This window comes from Chlorocebus sabaeus, chromosome 16, assembly GCF_047675955.1.
Source record: "Chlorocebus sabaeus isolate Y175 chromosome 16, mChlSab1.0.hap1, whole genome shotgun sequence".
Taxonomy (NCBI): Eukaryota; Metazoa; Chordata; class Mammalia; order Primates; family Cercopithecidae; genus Chlorocebus; species Chlorocebus sabaeus.
Genome location: NC_132919.1, coordinates 6,598,099 through 6,618,254, shown reverse-complemented (window position 1 = coordinate 6,618,254; position 20,156 = coordinate 6,598,099). Strand labels below are relative to the sequence as shown.

General features: G+C 43.4%; 2 protein-coding genes across 3 annotated transcripts in view; both read right to left on the bottom strand.

Moving 5' to 3' along the window:
- Positions 1 to 8,136: 8,136 nt before the first annotated feature.
- FBXO39 (F-box protein 39) lies at positions 8,137 to 18,637 on the bottom strand. 2 transcript variants are annotated; one of them, XM_008010058.3, is made up of 3 exons: positions 17,615 to 18,637; positions 11,631 to 11,807; positions 8,137 to 11,307 (listed from the first exon to the last, which is right to left on the bottom strand). In XM_008010058.3, the coding sequence occupies exons 1-3, from the start codon at positions 18,635 to 18,637 to the stop codon at positions 11,179 to 11,181; spliced, it is 1,329 nt and encodes a 442-aa protein (XP_008008249.1). In that variant the 3' UTR covers positions 8,137 to 11,178. The 2 variants fall into 2 exon arrangements, with proteins under 2 accessions (XP_008008249.1, XP_008008248.3); XM_008010057.3 differs by having other exon boundaries at positions 11,234 to 11,807.
- Positions 18,625 to 20,156, bottom strand: part of XAF1 (XIAP associated factor 1) — a 24,053-nt gene continuing 22,521 nt past the window's right edge. The window contains exon 8 of the mRNA XM_073004655.1: positions 18,625 to 18,717. The gene's annotated coding sequence lies outside the window, so the exon portion shown is untranslated. The remainder of the gene's footprint in view (positions 18,718 to 20,156) is intronic.

Sequence of the window (20,156 nt, the reverse complement as noted above, 5' to 3'; positions counted from 1 at the left end):
CATTGAAGGAACAGCTTCCAAGCACGAGGCTTACCATCTCAGCACCCTGCCATGTGTGAAGCCGCTGCTACACTCTGCTAACAGTTGGTTCCCTGATGCTTATGGACACCTGATGGTGTGGAGCTCAGGAGACCTAGCTTCTACTTCCAACACTGTCAGGCAAGTTTCTCTCCTTCCTTAGGGCCGCCTGTAAAGTAAGGAATGGACTATATGGTCCGGAACTCTTCCTAATCCTTGCTGTTCCCTGAATCTGGCTGTCGTAGGGCAAAATGATAACGCAGAGTGTGGGCCTAATACCTGGGAGCTTTGCAATCTAGGTGTTCCTTGGTCCAGAGACTCTTTGCCATCAGAAAGGGATGTTCCCAATCTGGGATGGAGAAATCCCCTTTGAGGCCAAAAGCGCTGGCTTAATTCTGATCTATGCCACTCCAGTGCTGAATATCTCCTCTCAGAGTGCTCAGCAAATACGCAGCCCTTCCCAAGCCCCAATCAAGGAGGGAGGCCCCTCTCTGCTCACTGGGAAGCCTCTGGGTGCTCTTCTGCTCTGGCTTGGAAGAGTCCAAATAGGCCTTCCCAGCTCACTGGGCAGACCTCAGAGTTTCTGCTAACTTAGCAGGGTTATGAGGTCTGTCCCAGAGGATGTGAAGACACTGAGCTAAATCCTTTCTTGTGAATACTGCTCTCAGAGGCAGCCGGCCTCAGTGGTGGATTGAGATCTCAGGCTCTGCAGGGAGATGTGACTCAGATCAGCTGGTGGATGAGTTCCACGGTCTGCCTGTGGTATGATCCCCGCCGAGTTACTCAACTTCCCCGAGCTTCAGTTGCCTAATCTGTAAACAAGACTAATAAAGCCTAGATGAGCGAGATAACGTATGGAAGACTCTCAACAGTGTCTGGAATACGCTGATTTTAAGGGAAATGCAATTTTGATTACGGTTAAGACCATTTCTCAACATGTAAACACAAAATGCAGCAACATCTAAGATTTCAAGAAAACAATGTTTTGCTGGTAAACCTGCTCATGCACTTCCTAGGTCTTATTGGGTATCGACGTGTTTCACAAATGAAATCTGGTCTTAGGCTGTGTTTCATGAAGGACACCTGCAATTAGCCCACAGTTGCAAAAGCCTTCGTAGCTACTGATGAAGGCCACCCTGTTCCGTACTGCTCTGACCTGTCCAAGCCAGATATCTTTTTAAGATAAAATACAGCTTTCTTCTTAGATAATACAAAATTTATTTTAAAATGCCATCGCTTAAATTGGGAGTCATTTAAACTTGAATTTTCTTAAGATAGAACCAAAGTCGAACGTGTCTGTCATCCACATAACTAAAAGAAACACAGAGCAAAGTTTCTGTCTCTGCTATGGTTCATTTGGCAGTGATAAGTGGGAATTCTCCCAGTGGCACAGGACTTGGCACGCTGGGAAAATCTCCAGAAGCTTGTTTTTCTCCCAGGGTACCCAATCTAGGCATTTCTCTGTTCTGTGGATTCTGTTGCCTGCCACTCACCCTAACCCAGAGAGCCCATGTCTTGTCATCTTCGCCCTCCACCGCCATTCTAGCATGCTCTGGGGGTGCCAGGGTTGGGAGTGACAAGGTCAGAGCCGCCCTCCCAGGGGAGCAGCATCATATTTGGGTAACAGTAGTGAGTAATGGTATTAGAACCCACCTTTGGTTCCCGTTCAGTCTGGGCTCTGTTTAAGCGTAGTTTCTCATTCATTCATGCCCAGCCCTGATTCCTTCATGAGTCAGTTTTTCTGTGGCTTATGTAGGTGTGACACAACCTCAGGCCATCCCAGATAATTGACTGATGGACAACAATAGCCATGACCTGTCACACTCGGCTGTGATCCACGGTTCATAAAGTGACTTCTCGTATATTTTCTCATCAAATCTTTACAAAAACCTGAAGAGGCTGGTATGATTACTAGCTCCATTTTATACATGGGATGCTGGCCTTTATGTCAGATAGACCAAGGTTCAAATCCTGGCTCACTCTTTCTCTTACTGTGTGACCTTGGGTAAGTTGCTTAGCCTCTCTGTGCCTCTGTTCTGTTATCTCAGAGTTATGAGGCCTACACTGTTCTTGTGATCCACATAGCCCTTTTCTGGTGTAGCACTTTGTCATCCCAGGCTCTGGGATAGAGGAGGCTAGTGAGATTCTTGAGGTTTCCAACAAATGTTCGTACAGCCTGCTGTCAACAAGTTCAGACACCCAAAGCTGCAAAACTAACAAGAAATTAATAGGAACACTGATGCTGGATTCTGAGCTGCCTGTCATAGGAAATAAAGTATCTGATCATGAGTCAAGCTGGTATCTCCTTCGCCCCAGGCAAAAGAGAGACCTATCCTCGCAGCTGCCTAGGCCTGCTGGCTAACCCATTGGTCTCTCTCTTGTGCAAAGAGTCCTATGTTGGGGGGAGAGAAAGGAAAGGGGGAGTGGATGCAAAACACGAGGAATGGAGGGCTCCACCTCAGATACTAGTGTTGCAAAGGACACTCCCTAGAGTCATTTGCCCACCAGGGCAGGGCTGGTGGCCATACAGTCAACAGTCTCGTGTAGCTAATTTCTTTTTACAGGGCATGAGTAGTATTGAGGCAAACCAAGTCTGACTTACAGAAAATAGCCCAAGGAAGGAAAACAGGGAGCTGGAAAGAAGACAGTCTTTCAACTCTGCTTAATGAAGTGAAGAACTGGCTCCCACGGTCTCACTTTAAGTCCATTGACTAGAATTCAAGCTTCCAAAGGTCACTCTGCTACTGGGATCTAGTTTCTGTGGCCACCTGATAAGGATGAGCTAACCTTTAACTGAGACCAGATCTGAAGTAAATTAGGTAAACATGCTTTGTTAATCACTGGCACTTGTGTTTTTCACAACGCGCTAACAGTGTTTAAATCTGGCTTAAAGGCAACCATTTCCACTCTTGCAAAAGAGGCTTCACATTTTCCAGGCTATGATGAGAACTTCGACATAAACGTCAAACACAGTTCCTGCACCCAAACTGATTCTGAGGCCTTGTAAAACCTGCCAGAATAATAGTTCCAGATGCATCCATAAATCAATGAAAACCACATTTAACAGAAAGAGAATAACCTTATTTAGGAGAATCATCATATACAGTCTACCTAAGGCCACTGCTAAAATATTGGGAATGAACTTGGTCCATAAGAAAGGTACTTGGAGGCCTGGTGTGGTGGCTGACGTCTGTAATCCCAGCACTTTGGGAGGCCACGGGGGGGTGGGTAGATCACCCAAGGTCAGGAGTTCGAGACCAGCCTGGTCAACATGGTGAAACTCCGTCTCTACTAAATAAGAAAACACAAAAATTATCCAGGCGTGGTGGCGGGTGCCTGTAATCCCAGCTACTCGGGAGGCTGAGACGGGAGAATCGCTTGAACTCAGGAGGCAGAGGTTGCAGTGAGCCGAGATCACACCACTACATTCCAGCCTGAATGATAAAGAGCAAAACTCCGTCTCAAAAATAAAAAAAGAAAGAAAGAAAGAAAGAAAGAAAGGCACTTGGTCACAATCAATTGTTCTATTTGCTGCTACCTGAAGAAGACTAATATGTTTAATTCAGAAGACAATTTTCCAAGTCTTTTTTTCTCTACATAAAATTTTTCTCAGCTAATTTTCCAAAGCTAGTGGTGTGATTTGGAGAACCTCTTACATCACTGGTCCTTATCTGGCACACGGGGTCAACTGGGCCTTAAACTCGGGGGCCTGCACATCCTGGGAAAATGCCGACATCAGTCACTGTTTCAAACACCACCAGAAAAAAACTCCTGAGAGATCATCAGTTGAAAAAATGAATATTAGAAAAAGTTTTAAATCCCACATGCAATTTCTCAGGCAAGTAAACAGTTCATTCTTGCATGGTGGCGTTAATGGTGTCAGTGTTAAATGAAAGCCAGTTAGAAACCGTAGGGTGTTACAGACCAATCTGGTACCTTAATCCATTGAAACAAGTAAGAGGAAAGTATAAACAGTCAAATTCCTGGCTTACTGGCTCCTAAGATTCCCAATAGCCAGTGGGAGTGGAGAGGAAAGATTCCTCAGAGTGGGTCCAGATCCTAGACTTACATTCCTAACAGCATGAAAAGTAAACCTGCATCCTTGTTCTCAGCATGTCAATGGCATGTGGCCGCTGGTCCAAATACCACAGTAATGGCTTGATTTATTCTTTTCCCTGAATCACCCCCTGAAAACAGATTAATGTTCAAAATGAGAGAACAACTTAAACATTTAGGTGTGATGTGAGCATTTGGTCACATATTTGCTTGGGCTGTTTCTGCCATAGGTAACCACCCCGATGGTATTAGAATCCAACTTTGGTTCCCGTTCAGTCTGGGCTCCATTTAAACGTAGTTTCTCATTCATTCATGCCCAGTCCTGATTTTTCCATGAGTCAATTTTTCCATGGCTTATGTAGGTGTGACACAACCTCAGGCCATCCCAGATAATTGACTGATGGACAACAATAGCCATGACCTGTCACACTCGGCTGTGATCCACGGTTCATAAAGTGACTTCTCGTATATTTTCTCATCAAATCTTTACAAAAACCTGAAGAGGCTGGTATGATTACTAGCTCCATTTTATACATGGGATGCTGGCCTTTATGTCAGATAGACCAAGGTTCAAATCCTGGCTCACTCTTCCTCTTACTGTGTGACCTTGGGTAAGTTGCTTAGCCTCTCTGTGCCTCTGTTCTGTTATCTCAGAGTCATGAGGCCTACGCTGTCCTTGTGATCCACATAGCCCTTTCCTGCTGCGGCACTTTGCCATCAGGCTCTGGGATAGAGGAGGCTAGTGAGATTCTTGTGGTTTCCCATTGACCAATGCATGTCAGGGAAATTTCTTCCTCTTAACAAGTGTAGATACATCACAAGGGTGCCTTTCTAGGCAGGGGTTTCTTCGTATCGGGTCAGCAGGTAACTGCCTAATTTAAGACTGAAGTTTTTGAAAGGTCATTGTCAAGTTCCAAATCACCATTTCCTAAAAAGCCTGAATCAGCATCTTGCCAGGATACTGCCTCTGCGATAGCACAGGGTGTGGGGCAGCGAAAGGAGTGGGTGAGATTGGAATTCCTGCTCTGCACAAAGTGGCTGTGAGGCTTCAGGGAAGTTACTTAACTTCTCTGATCTTCATGTTTTGGTCTGTAAATCAGATGAAGACCATTCTTCTTGCCAGGGTGTTGTGAAGATAAAATGAGATATGGTATATATAGTGCCTGATGTAATGGGTTCCCACTAAATGGTACCTAGTTTCTCCTTAAATGAGTCAGTTTCCAATATTTTGAGAAAAAGCATCTGTGATCTAACAGTAAACATTGAAAAGTAGTACCAGAGCTTTAAAAAGTACAAATTTGTCCAGGCACGGCGGCTCATGCCTGCAATCCCAGCACTTCGGGAGGCCGAGGCGGGTGGATCACCTGATGTCAGGAGTTTGAGACCAGCCTGGACAGCATGGTGAAACCCCGTTTCTACTAAAATTCCAAAAATTAGCCAGGCATGGTGGCGGCTCCTGTAATCCCAGCTACTCGCTAGGCTGAGGCAAGAGAATCACTTGAACCCAGGAGGCAGAGGTTGCAGTGAGCCGAGATCACACCACTGCACTCTAGCCTGGGTGACAGAGTGAAACTGTCTCAAAAAAAGAAACAAATAAAAATAAAAAGTACAAGTTTCTTTTCTTTTCTTTTTTTTTGAGACAGAATCTTGCCCTGTCACCCAATCTGGAGTACAGTAGCGTGATCAGGGCTCGCTGCAGCCTCGACCTCCCCAGGCTCAGGTGATCCTCCTGCCTCAGCCTCCTGAGTAGCTGGGACTAGAGAAAAGTACAAATTTCAAAATATCTCCCACATTTATTGAGCACCTATCATGTAGCAGGCAGAGTAGGGAGGGAGGCGAAGCGACAACAACCATGATAGCTGTGAGAACGGCCTTAGGGATCAGGAACAGCTTCCTGGAAGAGGAGCCGCCTAAACTGAGACAGGAAGGACGCTGATGAGCCTGTCTGAAACAGCCATTACCAACTGGTGAGCACCTGCTATGGAACATGAACAGAAATTCAGCAGTCAAGGAGAAAGGTAGGAAGGACATTCCAGGAAGACGGGAAGGAAGAAACCGATGCTTGAAAGAGCGAGGTGCTTTTGGATGGGGCTGAGGGGCTGGAGGCTGGGCAGAGATTGGAACTGGAGGCCTGAAGGCAATGCAGGAGGCCCAGCAATCCAGGTAGACATAAGACAGACTGAGTTAAGACAGGAATGTAGAAATAGTGAAGAAGGGACAGAGTCCAGAAATGTCTGGGGGCTAAGTGGCTTGGAGACTGATTTGTTATACAGGGTGAGGGACAGGGTGGGATCTAGGGTGGCTCCCAGGTTTCTGGCTTGAGTAGCAGGGTGAATGGATTGCTGAGAGGGAATGTAGGAGGAGGAGGGCTTCTAAAACGAGGGTGAAGGCCGGGCACGGTGGCTCACCCCTGTAATCCTAGCACTTTGGGAGGCTGAAGTGGGTGGATCACTTGAGGTCAGGAGTTCGAGACCAGCCTGGCCAACATGGTGAAACCCCATCTCTACTAAAAACACAAAAATTAGCCGGATGTAGTGGCAAGTGCCTATGATCTCAGCTACTCAGGAGGCTGAGGCAGGAGAATCGCTTGAAGCTGGGGGGCAGAGGTTGCAGTGAGCCGAGACAGTGCCACTGCACTCCAGCCTGGGCGATAGAGTGAGACTCTTGTCTAAATAAAATAATAAAATAAAATAAAATAAGGGTGAGGGCGGGAGAGCCAAGGGGCCAAGCTCTGTCCCTGAGTATGAGGAGCCTATGGGTGGAGAGAGGTCTGGCTGTAGCAAGAGGGTTGGGAGACATCTGCAGACAGGTGGTGGTAGAAGCCGCCGAGGGGCTGAGTCTTGAGAAACACCAGCACTCTCAGGTTGGGCGAAACATCCCAGGGGCTGGAGGAAGCCAGGAGAGCATGGGTGTCATGGGTGCCACTTTTTTTTTTAAGATGGAGTCTCGCTCTGTCGCCCAGGCTGGAGTGCAGTGGCGCAATCTCGGCTCACTGCAAGCTCTGCCTCCTGGGTTCACCCCATTCTCCTGCCTCAGCCTCCCGAGTAGCTGGGACTACAGGCTCCCACCACCACGCCCGGCTAATTTTTTGTATTTTTAGTAGAGACGGGGTTTCACCGTGTTAGCCAGGATGGTCTTGATCTCCTGACCTCGTGATCTGCCCGGCTCCGCCTCCCAACGAGCTGGGATTACAGGCGTGAGCCACCGCGCCCGGCCTTGGGTGCCACTTTTTGAGGCACTAGGTCAGCAGGTCAAAGGCTCCAGAGAGTCAGCTGAGAAAGGAAAAGCATCCTCTAGATGTGGCAATTAGGCAGCCAGCAATGACACTTTGCCAAAAGCAATTCCAAAAGAGTATTGGAGGAAGAAGTCAAGAAGTGTAGAGGCTTATGTTTGTTTTACCTATTGTCTATTTGTATTAGAGATGGGGTCTCGCTCTGTTGCTCAGGCTGGAGTGCAGTGGTGTGACAGAGGCTTAAAGATGCTTATCTTTGGCTGGACTTTGAAAAGAAATTGACTAACCTCTGCCGTCTGCTGATATGTACACTGCCTCAAGGGCTGAGAAAAGCTGATAGGACAGAGAAGAAATAGTGAAACATCTCCCTGTTTACTACAGGCAAGCCTACAGTCCACATTATAAAATAGCAGGTTGGCTTCTTTCAATTTGGCCTACAGCCCTAAAAAATGTGTGTCTTGAAGGCATAAACCTTAGAGCTGTGAATGGAGACTTTGAAAAGTATCTAGTCTAGTCCAGAAATGGAATTAGCAGAATGCTATCAACCTAGTTGTATTCCAAACACTGAAGTCTCTAACACCTAAAAAGCCTGAGCCAGCCTTTTTTTTTTTTTTTTTTTTTTTTTTTCCTGGTTTACCTTCATACCAATTGCATAATAAAGTCATTATGGAGCCCAGGGTAGCTTGGTTTGAGGCTTATGTGAGTTGTGGCTGTCAGTCCCTGGCATATATTCTTTAAAATCCTTAAAGAAGACAAGTTACTTATAAAATGCTTCCCATTGCCTGCCTCATATCATAAATGGCATTTAAAAGGACGATCTCAATTAGGTTCACAAAGTCTTTATTGGAGGGAGTTAGCATTTCTCAAATTTGTTGGGATGGTTAAATTTAAGGAAAGAATAGCTTTACATTGCCATGGAGATTAACGTGTCAGTAACAAGCCGTATTGACGGGTGCCTGTTGCTCAAGCTGGTACAGACCTTTGTTCCCTCATCATCTCTGGATACCATGGAAAATCCTCAGTATTTTGGAGTCCTTGAGGTCTGTTCGTGAATAAATGCCACCTGTGAGTCCCATGTGGTGGATGGTGAGTCTATGACAGTTGCAAATCCTTTGTCTAACAATGTCACCAACACTTCTCACTTCCGAAAACCTCAGCTAAGCAACTATATGGGCACAGCACACAAGAGGCAAGACAAACAAAATCTGAAATGTCACTTGTTAAAAGTGTTCTGGGATTTTATTAATTTATATCTATTGAAAGAAAGAACTCTATGCGATCGCATGCACAAAACCCTCAAAGGACCAAAAGTAATACAACGTCTATGGCATGGGCTCAGGAATTTATTATTATCATTGATCCTCTCTTCCAACCATGCTCTTCACTTAGTAGAATTACGGTACAACAGACCCCAAATCCTCTTGCTGTGGGGGATAGTATGTAGGAATTAAGAGCAGAGCTCTGGAATTGGGTTGGGTTTGACACTCCCTTCCAGCACTTCCTAAATGCGTGATGGGGCAGGTTAGACTTGGCAACCCTTCAGGATCCCTCTAAAAGAGGGATAACAGTAGTCTCTACTTTCTAGAGCTGTGTGAGGATTAAATGAAACTAGGTGAATTGATATCTAGCATGTAAACACTCAACCAGCGACCACTTTAATATCTGTCTGAGATAAGCTGGGTGGAGGAAGGGAGAGGGAATGGGTTCTTCGCATTTTGTTGTTTGGGTGGAAGAAAGAGTCTTGGGTTCTAAATCTGGAGACTTTGTTATTAGTTCTGCCACAAATTGGCTGTATGCCTCGGGGTAAATTAACTTCCTTAGAGCCTGTTCCTTCATATACTAAACAAGATAAAAGCCACCACAGGCCAGGTGTGTGTGTTGCAATGCATGTAATTAATTTTTTTTCTTCATTTACCCACAGAAAAGCTGAAACTCAGGGAGGTTAAATTCTCACCCAAAGGCACAAGACAAGTGCATGGCAGGCCAGTACTCAACCCCAGACACCTGGCTCCAAACGCTAGGTTTGGAGCCATCAAACTTGACCATTTACGTCTATGTTCAATATCACAGACCCAGTCCCAGCATATTTGTGGAAAAATGAAGGAGACACAGCAAAAACAGAGGCAGGAGATTCGAGTCCATGATGCCATTAAGTCAGGGGCTGAGTTCCTTCTGTGGGAGGGAGTTCCAGCTCCGAGCAGATTCCTCCTAAAAGTGGGGCTTTTCCTGCTTCATCCAAGGGCAGTCTGGAGATTTCTATGCATCTGAGATCGGGCCCAGACAATGTCAATGTCAGGAGGTTCCCACGTGAAGATTAGCAGATACAAAGGATTTATAAACTGATAATGTCAGTCAGTAGAAAACGTGATTCGATTTGCTCCATGGTTACACACACCTTTTCAGGTGCACAGGTCAGCAGGAGTCAGGGTCCTCTAGTAAGAAGCTACTCTGGGGCCAGGTGTGGTGGCTCACGCTTGTACTCCCAGCACTTTGGGAGGCTGAGGCAGGTGGATCATTTGAGGCCAGGAGTTGGAGACCAGCCTGGCTAACGTGGTGAAATCCATCTCTACAAAAAATATCAAAATTATCTGGGCATGGTGGCACATGCCTGTAGTCCCAGCTACTTGGAGGCTGAGGCAGGAGAACTGCTTGAACCTGAGAAGCAGAAGTTGCAGTGAGCTGAGATCGCACCACTGCACTCTAGCCTGGGCAACAGAGTGAGACTCCGTCTGAGGACTAAGCTCTTATTTATTTATTTTTTTTTAAATCTTGCCCAAATTCCTATCGAAGGGGTCTGAGGAGGAGTCATGCCCTACAAGCCATAAATTCTAGTCAGATGGGTTTTATTTAACCCTGTATATAGTGACTTTCCAATCTGACTCTGGCATAACAAGGAAGAAAATCAAAATGTTTTATCCCAAAATATATTTCCTTGTCATACCTTGAAATTGCCCTGCAAAGTCTCTTGTGGGAAAAATCCACATTCTATAGAGAATCTCCTTTCCCTTTTGTTTTCCTTCCTTCCTTTCCAGTTCCAGGAGATAATCAGCTAAGAGCCAGGGACCATTTTAAGTCCAATAAGAAACATTTAACAACTTGCGCTCTCTGAAGTCAGCTATCTGAGAGCTTCCTTTGCGCAGTAAAACTTGGTCCCCACAATCCTTTATCTTAACCCAAACATTTCCTTTCTGTTGATCCCAGGTCTTCAGATAAACTCAACCAATTGTCAACCAGAAAATGTTTAAATTTACCTACAGCCTGGAAGCCCCTGCTTTGTTGCCCCGCCTTTCTGAATCAAACCAATATATTTCTTAAATCTATTTGATTGATGTCTCATGCCTCCTAAAATATATAAAAGCAAGCTGTACCCTGATCACCATGGGCACATGTTCTCAGGACCTCCTGAGGGCTGTGTCACAGGCCATGGTCACTCATATTTGGCTCAGAGTAAATCTCTAAAAATATTTGGCTCAGAATAAATCTCTAAAAATATTTTACACAGTTTGAGTCTTTTCATCAACACATCTCAAAAAAAGCAAAAAAACAAAAAGGAAGCTACTCTGAGTGGCTTTGGGTTTTTAGCTCTGTGGATGAGTGAGGGTGTCAAAAAGCAAAACTGACAAAAAGAGAAATTACACCTGGATAGTTGGTAAACATAGTGCTTTAAAGCCACCTGGAGCCTTCAGGTCATCGGCAGTCTCAGCCTTTGCTGGGCTGCTCGTGTTGGTATTGAACTGACCAAAAAAAAAAAAAAAAAAGAGAGGAGGGGAAGAGAGAGGAGCAAAAGGGCTGGCCATGCCCGAGTGTAGTTCTAAGAGAAATGATTTTCAAGTTCAAAGTGCTCCTAGCTTTCTTCATCTGTAGAGCGTTCATTACATCATAGGGTAAGCGATGACGAAATAGCTAAGCTCTGAGTCGATCAGCTTTCTATACTTCCTGTAAATTTCCCGCAGGGTCCTGTCCTCTTCATTCGTTTCATATCTGTTTGTATAAATTCTCACCTGTGCCAACAGAGAAATACATCCACATATGAGCATGCACACACACACACACAGACACATTGTGACTACACTTTTCAGGGCTTGACAACAACTTAAATGATCTACACATACAGTTGTTAAATCAGGAATGTTGGCAGAATCAGGAAAAGACCAAACCCAACTGCTAGAAAAAAGAGCTCCAAATTCCCTTCTGTGAAACTGCTGATTTCCAATGAACAGATGATTCTGTTCACTGCCTTATCTCTGCCCTTCCTTCCAGAGCGGAAGTACCATTCCCGGATGCCCCCACTCCACCTCCTGGAACCAGCCTGGGGGCCGCTTACCTTGAGTGTGCGCAGGGCACACTGCCGTTCTTTCTGACTCTTCAGGATCCGCTCCACAAACCTAACATCAAGGAAAGCCCAGATTTTGAAGTAAAACAACTTCCTGCAGGATACGATGAGGAGGTGCAGCTCCTCGTCGAGTGACTCGTGGTTGTTGTTGAATTCAAAAGTTAATTTCTGGAAAAGCACCAAAAGGGAAGATGTGTGTGGGCAGAGACGCTGAGACTGGCTGGATTGTCCCGTAACAGTTCCACGACCTGGCTCTGGGCCTGATAGCTATGATGGTTTGGGAGCTTTTAATTTTAGTTTTTAACTTTTGTGGTACATAGGTATATATATTTATGGGGTATATGGGATATTTTGATGTAGGCATACAATGTGTAATAATCACAATGGGGTAAATAGAGTATCCGTGACTTCAAGCATTTATTCTTTGTGTTACAAACAATCCAATTATACTCTTTTAGTTATTTAAAAATGTACAATTAAATGATGATTAACTATAGACACCCTGTCGTGCTATCAAATACTAGATCTTGTTCATTCTTTCTAACTTTTTTTGTACCCATTAACCATCCCCACTTCCCTCTCCACCCCCTACTACCCTTCCCTGCCTCTGGTAACCATCCTTCTACTCTCTGTCTCCATGAGTTAAATTGTTTTAATTTTTAGCTCCCACAAATAAGTGAGAACATGCAAAGTTTGTCCTTCGGTGCCTGATGTATTTCACTTAACATAACGACCTCAGTTGCATCTACATTATTGTAAACGAGAGAATCTCATGCTTTTTTGTGACTGAATAGTACTCCATTGTGTGTATGTACCACATTTTCTTTATCCATTGATGGACACTTAGGTTGCTTCCAAATATTGGCTATTGTGAACAGTGCTGCAATAAACATGAGAGTGCAGACATCTCTTTGATATATTGACTTTCTTTCTTTGGGGTATATACCTAGCAGTGGGATTGCTGGATCGTATGTAAGCTCTATTTTTAGTTTTTTGAGGAACCTTCAAACCTTCAAACTGTTCTCTACAGTGGCTGTACTACTTTAAATTCCCACCAACTGTATATGAGAATTTCCTTTTCTCCACATCCTTTCTGGCATTTGCTATTGCCTGTCTTTTGAATAAAAATCGTTTTAACTGGGGTGAGATAATATCTCACTGTGGTTTTGATTTGCATTTCTCTGATGATCAGTGATGTCAAGCACCTTTTAATATATCTATTTTGCCATTTATATGTCTTCTTTTGAGAAATACCTGTTCAGGTCTTTTGCCCATTTTTAATTGGATTACTATTTTTTTTTCCTATTGAGTTGTTTGAGCTCTATGTATTCTGGTTGTTTATTAATCCCTTGTGAGATGGGTAGCTTGCAAATATTTTCTCCCATTCTTCCTGTGGGTTGTCTCTTCACTTTGTTGATTGTTTCCTTCGTTGTGCAGAAACCTTTTAACTTGATGTGATCCCATCTGTCTATGTTTGCTTTGGTTGCCTGTGCTTGTGGGGTATTACTCAAGAGATCTTTGCCCAGTCCAATGTCCTGGAGAGTTTCTGCAACGTTTTCTTGTAGTAGTTTCATAGCTTGAGGTCTTAGATTGAAGTCTTCAGTCCATTTTGATTTGATTTTCATATACAGCAAGAGATAGTGGTCTAGTTTCATTCTTCTGCATATGGATATCCAGTTTTCCTAGCACCATTTACTGAAGAGATTGTCCTTTTCCCAATATATGTTTTTGACACCTTTGTCAAACGTGAGTTCACTATAGAAGAATGAATTTGTTTCTGGGTTCTCTATTCTGTTCTGTTGGTCTTTATGGGATTAATAAATAACCAGAATATATAAGGAGCTCAAAATCTGTTTTTATGCTAGTCTCATGCTGTTTTAGTGACTATAGCTCTGCAGTATAATTTGAAGTCAGGTAATGTGGTTTCTACAGTTTTGTTCTTTTTGGTCAGGACAGCTTTGGCTATTCTGCATCTTTTGTGGTTCCATATATATATATAAATTTAAGATTCTCTGTTCTATTTCTGTGGAGAACGTCATTGGTATTTTGATAGGATTGCACTGAATCTGTAGATGGCTTTGGGTAGTATAAACATTTTGACAATATTGATTCTTCCAACTCATGAACATAGAATATCCTTCCATTTTTTGTGTCCTCTTCAATTTCTTGCATCAATATTTTATAGTTTTCATTGTAGAGATCTTTCATTCCTTTGGTTAATTCCTAGGTATTTAATTTTATCTGTAGCTATTGTAAACAGGATTACTTTCTTGATTTATTTTTCAGATTGTTCACTGTTGGAATATAGAAATGCTACTGATTTTTGTGTGTTGATTTTGTATCCTGCAACTTTACTGAATTTTTTTAGCTGATAGTTTTTTTTTTGGTGGAGTCTTTAGGTTTTTCCAAATATAATATCACATCTTCACACAAAAATTATTTGACTTTGTTTTCTATTTGGATGTTTTTTATTTCTCTCATCTGATTGCTCTAGCTAGGACTTCCAGTACTATGTTGAATGGCAGTGGTAACAGTGGCATCCTTACTTTGTTCCGGATCTTAAAGAAAAGGCTTTCAGTTTTTCCCTATTCAATATGATACTAGCTGTGGGTCTGTCATATATGGCTTTTATTGTATTGAGGTATGTTCCTTCTACACCCAGTTTTTTGAGAGTTTTAATCATGAAGGGATGTTGAATTTTATCAAATGCTTTTACAGCATTGATTAAAATAATCATATGTTTTTTGTTCTTAATTCTGTTGTTATGAGGTATCACATTGATTTGTTTGCATATTTTGAACCATTCTTGCATCCCTGCGATAAATCCCACTTGGTGAGGATGAATGATCTTTGTAATGTGTTGTCAAATTTGGTTTGCTAGTAATTTGTTGACAAATTTTCCATCAATGTTCATTAGGAATATTTGCCTATAGTTTTCTTGTTTTTGATGTGTCCTTATCTGGCTTTGGTATCAGGGTAATACCAGCCTTGTAGAATGAGTTTAAAAGTATTCCCTCTGCTTCTATTTTTTTGGAGTAGTTTGAATAGGATTGGTATTAATTCTTCTTTAAATATTTGATAAAATTCAGCAGTACAGCCGTCAGGTCAAGGGCTTTTCTTTGCTTCGGGACTTTTTATTACAGCTTCTGTCTTGTTACTTGTCAATGGTCTGTTAAGGTTCTGGATTTCTTCATGGTTCAATCTTGGTAGTTTAAGTGTCTAGGAATTTATCCATGTCTTCTAGGTTTTCCAATTTATTGGCATATAGTTGCTCATTATAGGCTCTAATTATCCTTTGTATTTCTCCAGTATTGCTTGTAATGTCTCCTTTCTCATCTCTGATTTTATTTATTTGGGTCTTCTCTCATTTTTTTCTTATTTTGGCTAATGATATGTCAATTTTATTTATCTTTTCAAAAACTTTATTTCCTTGATCTTTTGCATTATTTCACTTGCACTCATTCCTGCTCCAATCTTTATTGTTTCTTCTACCAATTTTGGGATTGGTTTGCTCTTGGTTTGTTTAGTCCTTTAAAGTGTATCACTAGAACGTTTATTTGAAGTTTTTCTTCTTTTTTGATGTAGGCGCTTATAGCTATAAACTTCCCTCTTAGTATTGCTCACTGTATCCTACAGGTTTTGGTATGTTGTGTCTCTATTATTGTTTGTTTCAAAAATATTTCAATTTCCTTCTTAATCTCTTCATGAACCACTGGTTATTCAGGAGCATATTGTTTAATTTCCATGTGTTCATATAATTTCCAAAATTTTTCTAGTTATTAATTTCTATTCTGTTGTGGTCAGACAAGATGCTTGTTATAATTTCAATTTTTTGAATGTTTTAAGACTTTTTTGTGACCTAACATGTGGCCTATCCTTGTGAATGATCCATGTGCTAAGGAGAAGAATGTGTATTCTTCAGCCATTGGATAAAATTTTCTATAAATATCCTTTAGGCCCTTTTTGTTCCTAATGCAGATTAAGTCTGCTGTTTCTTTGTTGATTTTCTGTCTTGAAGATCTACCCAATACTGAAAGGGGGGTGTTGAAGTCTCCAGCTGTTATTATATCAGGGTCTAGCTCTCTCTTTAGCCCTAATAATATTTGCTTTATATGTCTAGGTGCTCCAGTGTTGAGTGCACATATATTTACAATTGTTATATCCTCTTACTGAATTGACTCTTTTATCGTTATATAATGACTTTCTTTGTCTCTTTTTATAGATTTTGTCTTGAAAACTATTTTGTCTGATATAAGCATAGCTACTGCTGCTCTTTTTTGGTTTCCATTGGCATTAAGTATCATTTTCCATCTCTTTATTTTCAATCTATGTGTGTCTTTATAGGTGAAATATGTTACTTGTAGGCAGCAGATAACTGAGTCTTTCTTTTCAATCTGTTCAGCCACCTACATCTTTTGATTAGAGGGTTTAGTCCATTTATATTCAATGTTATTATTAAGTAGGAACTGACTCTGGCCATTTTGTTATTTGTTTTCTGGTTGTTTTGTGGTCTTCTCTTCCTTCTTTTCTTCCTTCCTGTGTTCCTTTTAGGGAAGGTGATTTTCTCTGGAGTTATGTTTAATTTCTTGCTTTTTATTTTATTTATCTGTTGTATGTTTTTAGATTTGAGATTACCATGAGGCTTGCAAACAATATCGTATAACTCATTATTTTAAACTGATGACAACTTAACACTGATTGCATAAACAAATGAATAAAAACTTTTTACTTTAACTTTGTCTCCCTACAGTTTAACTTTTTGTTGTTTCTATTTGTATCTTATTGTACCGACAATGTCTTGAAAAGTTGTTGTTGTTATTATTTTTGATCAGCTTATATGTTTGTCTTTCCACTTAAGACATGAGTAGTTTACTCACCACAATTCCAGTGTTACAATATTCTGTGTTTTTCTGCATACTTACTATTACCAGTAAGCAATAGTAAGTATACATCTTGTACCTTCAGATGATTTCTTATTGCTCATTAATGCCCTTTTCTTTCAGATTGAAGAACTCCCTTTAGCATTTCTTATAGGACAGGTCTGGTGTTAATGGAATTTGGTGGCTTTTTAGATAAGGTACATTGGACATGTAGTTCTTAGAGGAAGAGATTTGAGAATGATGGTGATCTCATCCAAGTTTGCAAAACTTGGAATTTGGAGGCAGTATACTTGGAGTATACAAGGTGCTCGTCCCAGCCCTGCAGCGGACTGGCTGGGTGACTGTGGGCTGGTCACTGAACCTCAAGTTCTTCTGCAGCATACAAGCACCATGACGATGTCTGCCCTACCCCACCTTAGGGTTATATGGATACCGAATGAGGTACGAGCACCTTGCAGTCCATCCATGTTTGTAGAGATACATAAACTTGTTAATATCAATTGTCACAACCACTGTGAGGTCCTTGGAAAGACAAAATGATCCTGATCTTACAGATGAGAAAGCTGCTAGATTAGGGAACAGCCCGAAACTCTGAGTTCTTCGGTTGTGTAAATCAAATTTGACTTTTTGTCTGGACTGGTCCTCCCCATTCTATCTCCCCAGTTACCAGGCACTGGCACTGCTATAACCAGACAGATCCCCCAACTGAGATCTGACCACAGGAGTCACAGGGTCTCCTGCATGCTGCTGTGACCTGGTGGAAAGGTAGGAAGAGGCAGCCCAGCCGCTCTTCACCTGCAGGGCACCTCCTGGCTCAGGCTTCATAGCTCTGAGTGGGGATTTAGGGGCTTTCCCTGGCTGACAGCTAACCAGATAATTCCTTGTGTCTACCACATGTAGGAAGTGAGTAGCAGCTTTTGTTGCCTACTGTGGTCTTGGGAGGAGGGGAGAAGGCTTAGTTGGTGATATTTGCTAGAACTTCAATTTGAGATTGAGTGAACATTTGGGAACCCAGCCAAGAGCAGGCAGCAGTGGGCTTTCTTCTGGGGAAGCCAGTCACCTAAACAGCAGTCACTCCTCACAAGTCCTACCTACCTGCAGAGTGTGCCGGAAGGTGGGCAGGAGATCTATCAGAGTGGGTCTCATGGACCAGTCTGGGTCACTGAAATAGCAGCTTCTCAGACTGATGCTCCTGACTGGGATCTCCTGCAAGAGGATTCGGGCCAAGCGTTCGTACTTCATGATCCGTTCAAAGTAGAAGTTCACCTTCAGATTGGTGGCCTGCCTGGCCAGCTTGGCCCAGGACATACCCCAGATGACCTGTCCGTGGGGGTCATGAATGTGGCATTTGATGTTTATGGTCCAGAGGGTGCTGGCGTTCTCACACAAGTTCTCAAGCAGCTCGTCGGAGATACAGTTGTAGTTGAGGTTCAGGGACACAAGATTGTGGAATGTGGACATGGTCTTTTTGAACTGGGGGCTGCTGTAGACAGCAAGGTGATGACTGAAGTAGTCCTCGATGTTGAGTTCTGAGATCACATTCTCATTCCTCAGGTGGCTGAGGGAGTCGAGAATGTGGCAGCCTTGCTCCACGGTCAGCCTGGCCCCTTTTAGGTTGAGGTAATCCAGGTGTTTGCCCATCTTCTTTAAGAAGAAGCTCAAGCTCCTGATGAATGAGCTCCTGATGCTGTTCCTCCACACCAGGCGGTCCAGCTCCAGGTGTTGGATGGAAAGAGATTTCAGACGGTTGTTGCTCTTACTCAGACAAGACAGGAGGCCCCGCATGGTGACCTGGAACTTCTTGGTCAAGACAGCATTGTAAGGATTCAGGAATTTGACCTCCAGGCGCTCCAGATAACGACCAAACTTCTTAACATACCAAAGAGCTGACTCAACTTCAGATGCATGTACCCTGGAAGGTCTCCCGCTGAAGGTGATGGTCCTGTACCGCCAGAGGTCAGCAGAATACATCATCTGGTTCCACTTTCTGCAGACAAGAGCAGCCCTGGACCTGTCCCTGTCTCCTAGCCACCAGAAAACACGGCACAGACACACATCGGGCAGAGTGGCCCAGCAGCTCTGGTCTTGGGGCTGGATCAGTTCACTTTCTTCATCCATCCAGGAACTGGGATGTAGAGTGCAGCTGTGTGTTAGGCAGGGCTTCCAAAAATGAGGAAAGGAAAGCAATCACTTGCTTTCTGTGGGGAGTAAAAAAGAAGAGCCATTATCTGTCAAACAGAGACGAAACTCAAATGAACCAGCTTTCCCTGTGGTCCCAAGTGCATTAGGCACTGTGCTAGGTGTGGGTGGTTCAATGATACATTCATGAGACAGTCCACACCTGCAAGGATTTCACAGTCTATCCAGGGATACAGACCAGTACTCAATTATAACCCTGTGAGAGAGTGGGAAGGTTCAGGCAGACTCTAGTGCGGGGTAGCACACATGGAGGGTGACTTACTCTGTTTGGCTAAATACAGTGTTTGGAAGTAGAGAGGGCTGCTCAGAGGAGGTGACGTCTGAGTTGGGTTTTGAAGGATGAGTAGGATTTGTGAGGCAGATCAGGTGGGCCTAGTGGTAGTGGTGGAGGAACTGATGCATTCTGGGCAGAGGGAACAACATGTGCAAAGCCACAGAACTGTGAGCCAGGCGTGGTGGCTCATGCCTGTAATCCCAGCGCTTTGGGAGGCCGAGGCGGGCGGATCACCTGAGGTTGGGAGTTCGAGACCAGCCTGACCAACATGGAGAAACCCTGTCTCTACTAAAAAAATACAAAATTAGCCAGGCATGATGGTGCATGCCTGTAATCCTAGCTACTTGGGAGGCTGAGGCAGGAGAATCGCTTGAGCTGAGGAAGTGGAGGTTGCTGTGAGCTGAGATTGTGCCATTGCACTCCAGCCTGGGCAACAAGAGTGAAACTCCATCTCAAAAAAAAAAAAAAAGAACTGTGAATGTATGTGATATGTTCCCGTTCAGGGAACGAAAAATGGTTTGGTCATCTGGCACTTGTTACGTGGGCTGGAAATGGAGGAACTGGATCACGTGGGAGCAGTGGGAGGTGCTGGATCAAGGGGTCCTGAGTGAAGGGATAAAGATTATGTCCTAGAGGCCAGAGAGTCCCACTTCCCATTTCCCCAAGATTTTGGAAAACTGGCATGGCCTGTCCCCTTCCGGTATCTAGCTACATTGTGGACAGATGTGTTTACATTCAAGAGGTGTAACAGCAGAACAGGGTGGAAAACCCCAGCTGAGGTCACGGAGAGCCATGAAGGTTGATGGGTCACATGTCTGGAAGCCACGTGGTGAGTTTTGAAGTGTGGAAAGGACACTCTAGGGGGAGGGTGGGTAGAGGAAGGATGGTCAAGAGCAGAATCCCGGCATTGTGGCGGGAATGGGGATGTGTTTGCGAGTTCTTTAGAAGACATGATTTGGTAACTGTTGAAGGAAGAGGTGGGGAAGTCTGGAAAGTGTCTGACCTATAATCTGTGTCCTTGCCTTTTCTCCCAAGGGACCCACACACCCCTTGACGTCCTCCTTCTGCTTTTAAGAAGTTACTTAAACATTTAACAAATGAAGAAATAGGTCTCTTCAACCACTTGTGAACTGCACAAGGCTAGGGGCCTCCACAGCACTCCAA